Below are 10,407 nucleotides of genomic sequence, written 5' to 3' on the forward strand. Positions count from 1 at the left end.
CAGTGCAGGCTAAGTGGAGCAGGAGTGAGGAGATAACATGATGCAGCCCAGACTCCCAGTGCAGGCTAAGTGTTGCAGGAGTGAGGAGATAACATGATGCAGCCCAGACTCCCAGTGCAGGCTAAGTGGAGCAGGAGTCAGGAGATAACATGATGCAGCCCAGACTCCCAGTGCAGGCTAAATGGAGCAGGAGTGAGGAGATAACATGATGCAGCCCAGACTCCCAGTGAAGGCTAAGTGGAGCAGGAGTGAGGAGATAACATGATGCAGCCCAGACTCCCAGTGCAGGCTAAGTGGAGCAGGAGTGAGGAGATAACATGATGCAGCCCAGACTCCCAGTGCAGGCTAAGTGGAGCAGGAGTGAGGAGATAACATGATGCAGCCCAGACTCCCAGTGCAGGCTAAGTGGAGCAGGAGTGAGGAGATAACATGATGCAGCCCAGACTCCCAGTGCAGGCTAAGTGGAGCAGGAGTGAGGAGATAACATGATGCAGCCCAGACTCCCAGTGCAGGCTAAGTGGAGCAGGAGTGAGGAGATAACATGATGCAGCCCAGACTCCCAGTGCAGGCTAAGTGGAGCAGGAGTGAGGAGATAACATGATGCAGCCCAGACTCCCAGTGCAGGCTAAGTGGAGCAGGAGTGAGGAGATAACATGATGCAGCCCAGACTCCCAGTGAAGGCTAAGTGGAGCAGGAGTGAGGAGATAACATGATGCAGCCCAGACTCCCAGTGCAGGCTAAGTGGAGCAGGAGTGAGGAGATAACATGATGCAGCCCAGACTCCCAGTGCAGGCTAAGTGGAGCAGAAGTGAGGAGATAACATGATGCAGCCCAGACTCCCAGTGAAGGCTAAGTGGAGCAGAAGTGAGGAGATAACATGATGCAGCCCAGACTCCCAGTGCAGGCTAAGTGGAGCAGGAGTGAGGAGATAACATGATGCAGCCCAGACTCCCAGTGCAGGCTAAGTGGAGTAGGAGTGAGGAGATAACATGATGCAGCCCAGACTCCCAGTGCAGGCTAAGTGGAGCAGAAGTGAGGAGATAACATGATGCAGCCCAGACTCCCAGTGAAGGCTAAGTGGAGCAGAAGTGAGGAGATAACATGATGCAGCCCAGACTCCCAGTGCAGGCTAAGTGGAGCAGGAGTGAGGAGATAACATGATGCAGCCCAGACTCCCAGTGCAGGCTAAGTGGAGCAGGAGTGGGGAGATAACATGATGCAGCCCAGACTCCCAGTGAAGGCTAAGTGGAGCAGAAGTGAGGAGATAACATGATGCAGCCCAGACTCCCAGTGAAGGCTAAGTGGAGCAGAAGTGAGGAGATAACATGATGCAGCCCAGACTCCCAGTGCAGGCTAAGTGTTGCAGGAGTGAGGAGATAACATGATGCAGCCCAGACTCCCAGTGCAGGCTAAGTGGAGCAGGAGTGAGGAGATAACATGATGCAGCCCAGACTCCCAGTGCAGGCTAAGTGGAGCAGGAGTGAGGAGATAACATGATGCAGCCCAGACTCCCAGTGCAGGCTAAGTGGAGCAGAAGTGAGGAGATAACATGATGCAGCCCAGACTCCCAGTGAAGGCTAAGTGGAGCAGAAGTGAGGAGATAACATGATGCAGCCCAGACTCCCAGTGCAGGCTAAGTGGAGCAGAAGTGAGGAGATAACATGATGCAGCCCAGACTCCCAGTGAAGGCTAAGTGGAGCAGAAGTGAGGAGATAACATGATGCAGCCCAGACTCCCAGTGCAGGCTAAGTGGAGCAGGAGTGAGGAGATAACATGATGCAGCCCAGACTCCCAGTGCAGGCTAAGTGGAGCAGGAGTGAGGAGATAACATGATGCAGCCCAGACTCCCAGTGAAGGCTAAGTGGAGCAGGAGTGAGGAGATAACATGATGCAGCCCAGACTCCCAGTGCAGGCTAAGTGGAGCAGAAGTGAGGAGATAACATGATGCAGCCCAGACTCCCAGTGCAGGCTAAGTGGAGCAGGAGTGAGGAGATAACATGATGCAGCCCAGACTCCCAGTGCAGGCTAAGTGTTGCAGGAGTGAGGAGATAACATGATGCAGCCCAGACTCCCAGTGCAGGCTAAGTGGAGCAGGAGTCAGGAGATAACATGATGCAGCCCAGACTCCCAGTGCAGGCTAAATGGAGCAGGAGTGAGGAGATAACATGATGCAGCCCAGACTCCCAGTGAAGGCTAAGTGGAGCAGGAGTGAGGAGATAACATGATGCAGCCCAGACTCCCAGTGCAGGCTAAGTGGAGCAGGAGTGAGGAGATAACATGATGCAGCCCAGACTCCCAGTGCAGGCTAAGTGGAGCAGGAGTGAGGAGATAACATGATGCAGCCCAGACTCCCAGTGCAGGCTAAGTGGAGCAGGAGTGAGGAGATAACATGATGCAGCCCAGACTCCCAGTGCAGGCTAAGTGGAGCAGGAGTGAGGAGATAACATGATGCAGCCCAGACTCCCAGTGCAGGCTAAGTGGAGCAGGAGTGAGGAGATAACATGATGCAGCCCAGACTCCCAGTGCAGGCTAAGTGGAGCAGGAGTGAGGAGATAACATGATGCAGCCCAGACTCCCAGTGCAGGCTAAGTGGAGCAGGAGTGAGGAGATAACATAATGCAGCCCAGACTCCCAGTGCAGGCTAAGTGGAGCAGGAGTGGGGAGATAACATGATGCAGCCCAGACTCCCAGTGAAGGCTAAGTGGAGCAGAAGTGAGGAGATAACATGATGCAGCCCAGACTCCCAGTGAAGGCTAAGTGGAGCAGAAGTGAGGAGATAACATGATGCAGCCCAGACTCCCAGTGCAGGCTAAGTGGAGCAGGAGTGAGGAGATAACATGATGCAGCCCAGACTCCCAGTGCAGGCTAAGTGGAGCAGAAGTGAGGAGATAACATGATGCAGCCCAGACTCCCAGTGCAGGCTAAGTGGAGCAGGAGTGAGGAGATAACATGATGCAGCCCAGACTCCCAGTGCAGGCTAAGTGGAGCAGAAGTGAGGAGATAACATGATGCAGCCCAGACTCCCAGTGCAGGCTAAGTGGAGCAGGCATGTTGTACTCGCCCTGTAAGGGAGACATTGGCTGCGCTGATAGACAGACGTGATCCGTGAGACACGTTTGACAGAAGTACCGAAAGCAACAAAAATTCTAGTACCGAGCCAATTTTCATGTTCTAGTTTCGAAAAAGTACCGAAGTTTCGGTATACCGTGTAACACTGGAGGAGAGAGACGGTGGGGTGAGTAGAGGGTCATGTCTCACCCCCTGGCAGCGTTGGTAGTGGTATTTGAGGCCGTAGATGCTGGGGAACTCCAACCAGCAGCCTGAACACGGACACTTTACCCTTGACCTCCTCTTAAACTCATCCTTCCACTGGACCATCATGTTAGCCTGCAGAGAGGGGGAGAGATGAGATACACATGCTTCTCACACACTCAGGGAGTAGCGGGGAGTAGGGAGGGAGTAGGGGGAGTAAGGAGGGAGTAAGGGGGGAGTAGGAGGGAGTAGGGAGGGAGTAAGGGGAGAGTAGGGAGGGAGTAAGGGGAGAGTAGGGAGGGAGTAGGGAGGGGTAGGGAGGGTTAGTGAGGAAGTAGGGAGTAGTAGGGAGGAGTAGGGAGGGAGTAGGGAGGGAGTAGAGAGGGGTGGGGGGGTAGGGGGAGTAGGGAGGGAGTAAGGGGGAGAAGGGAGGGAGTAGGGGGAGTAGGGAGGGAGTAAGGGGGGAGTAGGGAGGGAGTAGGGAGGGTGTAGGGGGGAGTAGGGAGGGAGTAGGGAGGGGTAGTGAGGAAGTAAGGAGGAGTAGGGAGGAGTAGGGAGGGAGTAGAGAGGGGTAGGGATGAGTAGGGAGGAGTAAGGAGGGAGTAGGGAGGAGTAGGGAGGAGTAGGGAGGAGTAGGGAGGAGTAGGGAAGAGTAGGGAGGAGTAGGGATGGAGTAGGGAAGAGTAGGGGGAGTAGGGAGGGAGTAGGGAGGAGTAGGGAGGGAGTAGGGGGGGTAGGGAGGAGTAGGGAGGAGTAGGGAGGGTGTAGGGAAGGAGTAGGGAGGAGAAGGGAGGAGTAGGGAGGAGTAGGGAGGAGTAGGGAGGGGTAGGGAGGAGTAGGGAGGAGTAGGGGGAGTAGGGAGGAGTAGGGGGATTAGGGAGGAGTAGGGGGAGTAGGGAGGAGTAGGGGGAGTAGGGAGGGAGTAGGGAGGAGTAGGGAGGGAGTAGGGAGGGAGTAGGGAGGAGTAGGGGGAGTAGGGAGGAGTAGGGGGAGTAGGGGGAGTAGGGAGGAGTAGGGGGAGTAGGGGGAGTAGGGGGAGTAGGGAGGAGTAGGGAGGAGTAGGGAGGGAGTAGGGAGGAGTAGGGAGGAGTAGGGAGGGAGTAGGGAGGGAGTAGGGAGGAGTAGGGGGAGTAGGGAGGGTGTAGGGAGGAGTAGGGAGGAGTAGGGAGGAGTAGGGGGAGTAGGGAGGGAGTAGGAGGAGTAGGGAGGGAGTAGGGAGGAGTAGGGAGGAGTAGGGGGAGTAGGGAGGGTGTAGGGAGGAGTAGGGGAGTAGGGAGGAGTAGGGGAGTAGGGAGGAGTAGGGGGAGTAGGGAGGGAGTAGGGAGGGAGTAGGGAGGGAGTAGGGAGGAGTAGGGGGAATAGGGAGGGAGTAGGGAGGAGTAGGGAGGAGTAGGGGGAGTAGGGAGGAGTAGGGGAGTAGGGAGGGAGTAGGGAGGAGTAGGGAGGAGTAGGGAGGAGTAGGGGGAGTAGGGAGGAGTAGGGGGAGTAGGGAGGAGTAGGGGGAGTAGGGAGGAGTAGGGGGAGTAGGGAGGGAGTAGGGAGGAGTAGAGAGGGGTAGGGGGAGTAGGGAGGGAGTAGGGAGGAGTAGGGGGAGTAGGGAGGGAGTAGGGAGGAGTAGGGAGAGTAGGGGGAGTAGGGAGGGGTAGGGAGGAGTAGGGAGGAGTAGGGGGAGTAGGGAGGAGTAGGGGGAGTAGGGAGGAGTAGGGGGAGTAGGGAGGAGTAGGGGGAGTAGGGAGGGAGTAGGGAGGAGTAGGGAGGGAGTAGGGAGGGAGTAGGGAGGAGTAGGGAGGAGTAGGGAGGAGTAGGGGGAGTAGGGAGGAGTAGGGGGAGTAGGGGGAGTAGGGGGAGTAGGGAGGAGTAGGGGGAGTAGGGGGAGTAGGGAGGAGTAGGGGGAGTAGGGAGGGAGTAGTGAGGGTGTAGGGAGGGAGTAGGGAGGAGTAGGGGGGAGTAGGGGGAGTAGGGAGGAGTAGGGGGAGTAGGGAGGGAGTAGGGAGGGTGTAGGGAGGGAGTAGGGAGGGAGTAGGGAGGAGTAGGGAGGGGTAGGGGGAGTAGGGAGGAGTAGGGAGGAGTAGGGGGAGTAGGGAGGAGTAGGGGGAGTAGGGAGGAGTAGGGGGAGTAGGGAGGGAGTAGGGAGGAGTAGGGAGGGAGTAGGGAGGAGTAGGGGGAGTAGGGAGGAGTAGGGGGAGTAGGGGGAGTAGGGAGGAGTAGGGGGAGTAGGGGGAGTAGGGGGAGTAGGGAGGAGTAGGGGGAGTAGGGAGGAGTAGGGGGAGTAGGGAGGGAGTAGTGAGGGTGTAGGGAGGGAGTAGGGAGGAGTAGGGGGGAGTAGGGGGAGTAGGGAGGAGTAGGGGGAGTAGGGAGGGAGTAGGGAGGGAGTAGGGAGGGAGTAGGGAGGAGTAGGGAGGAGTAGGGGAGTAGGGAGGAGTAGGGAGGGAGTAGGGAGGAGTAGGGGGATAATAGATACTGACAGGAATACTCCTCATATCCTGTACTTCAGCTCTGGGACGCCCCTTCTTCTTCCCCTCCCCTCTTTCACTACAAGGAGGACCTGCAAGAGAAAAAGAGAGTGGTGGAGGAGAGTTGGGAAAGGGGAACAGTTGGGATTTCTGTGACCTGTTTCACTGGTTCAATTCACAACACACACAGCTACCTTCCAACTCAGGCAGACAGGAGAATAAAACACATTTGGAACACATTCAAGTGCAAACAAATGTCAATATTTTTACTGTGGAACTAAGCATAGACAAAAACAGTTGATAGTCTTGGTCACAAAGACAAAGATGAATCTTCACTGGCTTGGATTATACCTGCTCAGCAACTGAGCAATAGTCACACCTCAAGATATATTAAAAACCAGTGTAGGCACAGCTGTGGCAGCGGGTTAAAGGCTGTTTAGTGTGTGTGTGTGTGTGTGTGTGTGTGTGTGTGTGTGTGTGTGTGTGTGTGTGCATGTGCATGTCCGTGCATCAGCATAGGTATGTAAAGGCCATTTGCTGATCCAAATAAATCACCTATAAATCACCAAAGCCTCTGACACAGCACACAGAGGACTCTCTCTCCATCTCTCTTTCTTCTATCGCTCTCTCCCTCTCTCTTTCTTCTATCGCTCTCTCCCTCTCTCTTTCTTCTATCGCTCTCTCCCTCTCTCTTTCTTTCTTCTATCGCTCTCTCCCTCTCTCTCCCTCTCTCTTTCTTCTATTGCTCTCTCCCTCTCTCTTTCTTCTATCGCTCTCTCCCTCTCTCTCTCTCTCTCTCTCCCTCTCTCTCCCTCCCCTAGCTCCCACCCACCCTCTCTCTCTACATATACAACTTACACCACTTTCTCCTCCTTATCTGTGATGGAGGATAGAGGGGGTGAGGAAAGTGTGATGGAGGATAGAGGGGTGAGGAAAGTGTGATGGAGGATAGAGGGGGTGAGGAAAGTGTGATGGAGGGTAGAGGGGGTGAGGAAAGTGTGATGGAGGATAGAGGGGGTGAGGAAAGTGTGATGGAGGGTAGAGGGGGTGAGGAATGTGTGATGGAGGATAGAGGGGGTGAGGAAAGCGTGATGGAGGATAGAGGGGGTGAGGAAAGTGTGATGGAGGATAGAGGGGGTGAGGAAAGTGTGATGGAGGGTAGAGGGGGTGAGGAAAGTGTGATGGAGGATAGAGGGGGTGAGGAAAGTGTGATGGAGGGTAGAGGGGGTGAGGAAAGTGTGATGGAGGATAGAGGGGGTGAGGAAGGTGTGATGGAGGATAGAGGGGGTGAGGAAAGTGTGATGGAGGGTAGAGGGGGTGAGGAAAGTGTGATGAGGGATAGAGGGGGTGAGGAAAGTGTGATGGAGGATAGAGGGGGTGAGGAAAGTGTGATTGAAGACAGAGGGGGTGAAGAAAGGCAGGGTGGGGAAAGAGATCGAGGGGAGGATGCAGAGCAAAATGTAGAGAGGTTGAAGGGAAGACTTTGTTCCTCCAACAAATGTCCCAGGCTAGTCCCATTCTAAAGATCCCAACAAATGTCCCAGGCTAGTCCCATTCTAAAGATCCCAACAAATGTCCCAGGCTAGTCCCATTCTAAAGATCCCAACAAATGTCCCAGGCTAGTCCCATTCTAAAGATCCCAACAAATGTCCCAGGCTAGTCCCATTCTAAAGATCCCAACAAATGTCCCAGGCTAGTCCCATTCTAAAGATCCCAACAAATGTCCCAGGCTAGTCCCATTCTAAAGATCCCAACAAATGTCCCAGGCTAGTCCCATTCTAAAGATCCCAACAAATGTCCCAGGCTAGTCCCATTCTAAAGATCCCAACAAATGTCCCAGGCTAGTCCCATTCTAAAGATCCCAACAAATGTCCCAGGCTAGTCCCATTCTAAAGATCCCAACAAATGTCCCAGGCTAGTCCCATTCTAAAGATCCCAACAAATGTCCCAGGCTAGTCGCATTCTAAAGATCCCAACAAATGTCCCAGGCTAGTCCCATTCTAAAGATCCCAACAAATGTCCCAGGCTAGTCCCATTCTAAAGATCCCAACAAATGTCCCAGGCTAGTCCCATTCTAAAGATCCCAACAAATGTCCCAGGCTAGTCCCATTCTAAAGATCCCAACAAATGTCCCAGGCTAGTCCCATTCTAAAGATCCCAACAAATGTCCCAGGCTAGTCCCATTCTAAAGATCCCAACAAATGTCCCAGGCTAGTCCAATTCTAAAGATCCCAACAAATGTCCCAGGCTAGTCCCATTCTAAAGATCCCAACAAATGTCCCAGGCTAGTCCCATTCTAAAGATCCCAACAAATGTCCCAGGCTAGTCCCATTCTAAAGATCCCAACAAATGTCCCAGGCTAGTCCCATTCTAAAGATCCCAACAAATGTCCCAGGCTAGTCCCATTCTAAAGATCCCAACAAATGTCCCAGGCTAGTCCCATTCTAAAGATCCCAACAAATGTCCCAGGCTAGTCCCATTCTAAAGATCCCAACAAATGTCCCAGGCTAGTCCCATTCTAAAGATCCCAACAAATGTCCCAGGCTAGTCCCATTCTAAAGATCCCAGCAAATGTCCCAGGCTAGTCCAATTCTAAAGATCCCAACAAATGTCCCAGGCTAGTCCCATTCTAAAGATCCCAACAAATGTCCCAGGCTAGTCCCATTCTAAAGATCCCAACAAATGTCCCAGGCTAGTCCCATTCTAAAGATCCCAACAAATGTCCCAGGCTAGTCCCATTCTAAAGATCCCAACAAATGTCCCAGGCTAGTCCAATTCTAAAGATCCCAACAAATGTCCCAGGCTAGTCCCATTCTAAAGATCCCAACAAATGTCCCAGGCTAGTCCCATTCTAAAGATCCCAACAAATGTCCCAGGCTAGTCCCATTCTAAAGATCCCAACAAATGTCCCAGGCTAGTCCAATTCTAAAGATCCCAACAAATGTCCCAGGCTAGTCCCATTCTAAAGATCCCAACAAATGTCCCAGGCTAGTACCATTCTAAAGATCCCAACAAATGTCACAGGCTAGTCCCATTCTAAAGATCCCAACAAATGTCCCAGGCTAGTCCCATTCTAAAGATCCCAACAAATGTCACAGGCTAGTCCCATTCTAAAGATCCCAACAAATGTCACAGGCTAGTCCCATTCTAAAGATCCCAACAAATGTCCCAGGCTAGTCCCATTCTAAAGATCCCAACAAATGTCCCAGGCTAGTCCCATTCTAAAGATCCCAACAAATGTCCCAGGCTAGTCCAATTCTAAAGATCCCAACAAATGTCCCAGGCTAGTCCCATTCTAAAGATCCCAACAAATGTCCCAGGCTAGTCCCATTCTAAAGATCCCAACAAATGTCCCAGGCTAGTCGCATTCTAAAGATCCCAACAAATGTCCCAGGCTAGAACCATTCTAAAGATCCCAACAAATGTCCCAGGCTAGTCCCATTCTAAAGATCCCAACAAATGTCCCAGGCTAGTCCCATTCTAAAGATCCCAACAAATGTCCCAGGCTAGTCCCATTCTAAAGATCCCAACAAATGTCCCAGGCTAGTCCCATTCTAAAGATCCCAACAAATGTCCCAGGCTAGTCCCATTCTAAAGATCCCAACAAATGTCCCAGGCTAGTCCCATTCTAAAGATCCCAACAAATGTCCCAGGCTAGTCCCATTCTAAAGATCCCAACAAATGTCCCAGGCTAGTCCAATTCTAAAGATCCCAACAAATGTCCCAGGCTAGTCCCATTCTAAAGATCCCAACAAATGTCACAGGCTAGTCCCATTCTAAAGATCCCAACAAATGTCCCAGGCTAGTCCCATTCTAAAGATCCCAACAAATGTCCAAGGCTAGTCCCATTCTAAAGATCCCAACAAATGTCCCAGGCTAGTCCCATTCTAAAGATCCCAACAAATGTCCCAGGCTAGTCCCATTCTAAAGATCCCAACAAATGTCCCAGGCTAGTCCCATTCTAAAGATCCCAACAAATGTCCCAGGCTAGTCCCATTCTAAAGATCCCAACAAATGTCCCAGGCTAGTCCCATTCTAAAGATCCCAACAAATGTCCCAGGCTAGTCCCATTCTAAAGATCCCAACAAATGTCCCAGGCTAGTCCCATTCTAAAGATCCCAACAAATGTCCCAGGCTAGTCCCATTCTAAAGATCCCAACAAATGTCCCAGGCTAGTCCCATTCTAAAGATCCCAACAAATGTCCCAGGCTAGTCCCATTCTAAAGATCCCAACAAATGTCCCAGGCTAGTCGCATTCTAAAGATCCCAACAAATGTCCCAGGCTAGTCCCATTCTAAAGATCCCAACAAATGTCCCAGGCTAGTCCCATTCTAAAGATCCCAACAAATGTCCCAGGCTAGTCCAATTCTAAAGATCCCAACAAATGTCCCAGGCTAGTCCCATTCTAAAGATCCCAACAAATGCATCTAGTCACCTTTCAACGTCCACTGTTTTATCAGTCCTGAGACAAATATACAGGCCTTGATTGTTCTATTAACAGAGAACTCCCATCTAGATCAGGGCCTATGTCTGTCTGAAAGAATTACAGAAGTGTAAGAGTCATTACTAGTCATACCGAAACACCTGTTAGGGCAGAGATTTTGCTCAGCCCTCAATCACTCTCATTAAACATGAGAAAAGGTAGATGGATTACATGTACTCTTCCATGGCAATGATACAGGGAAAATGAAGATATTCTTCT

General features: G+C 52.3%; 1 protein-coding gene across 4 annotated transcripts in view; it reads right to left on the minus strand.

The window, feature by feature from the left end:
* LOC110492495 (zinc finger protein 512B) overlaps positions 1 to 10,407 on the minus strand; it is a 72,057-nt gene that overhangs the window by 31,793 nt on the left and 29,857 nt on the right. For all 4 annotated transcript variants that reach the window (XM_036947526.1, XM_036947527.1, XM_036947525.1 and 1 more), the window contains 2 exons: positions 5,718 to 5,797; positions 3,259 to 3,387 (listed from right to left, as the gene is read on the minus strand). In XM_036947526.1, the coding sequence (XP_036803421.1) occupies positions 3,259 to 3,387; positions 5,718 to 5,797 (209 nt within the window). The remainder of the gene's footprint in view (positions 1 to 3,258; positions 3,388 to 5,717; positions 5,798 to 10,407) is intronic.

This window comes from Oncorhynchus mykiss, chromosome 16 (genome assembly GCF_013265735.2).
Source record: "Oncorhynchus mykiss isolate Arlee chromosome 16, USDA_OmykA_1.1, whole genome shotgun sequence".
Classification (NCBI taxonomy): Eukaryota; Metazoa; Chordata; class Actinopteri; order Salmoniformes; family Salmonidae; genus Oncorhynchus; species Oncorhynchus mykiss.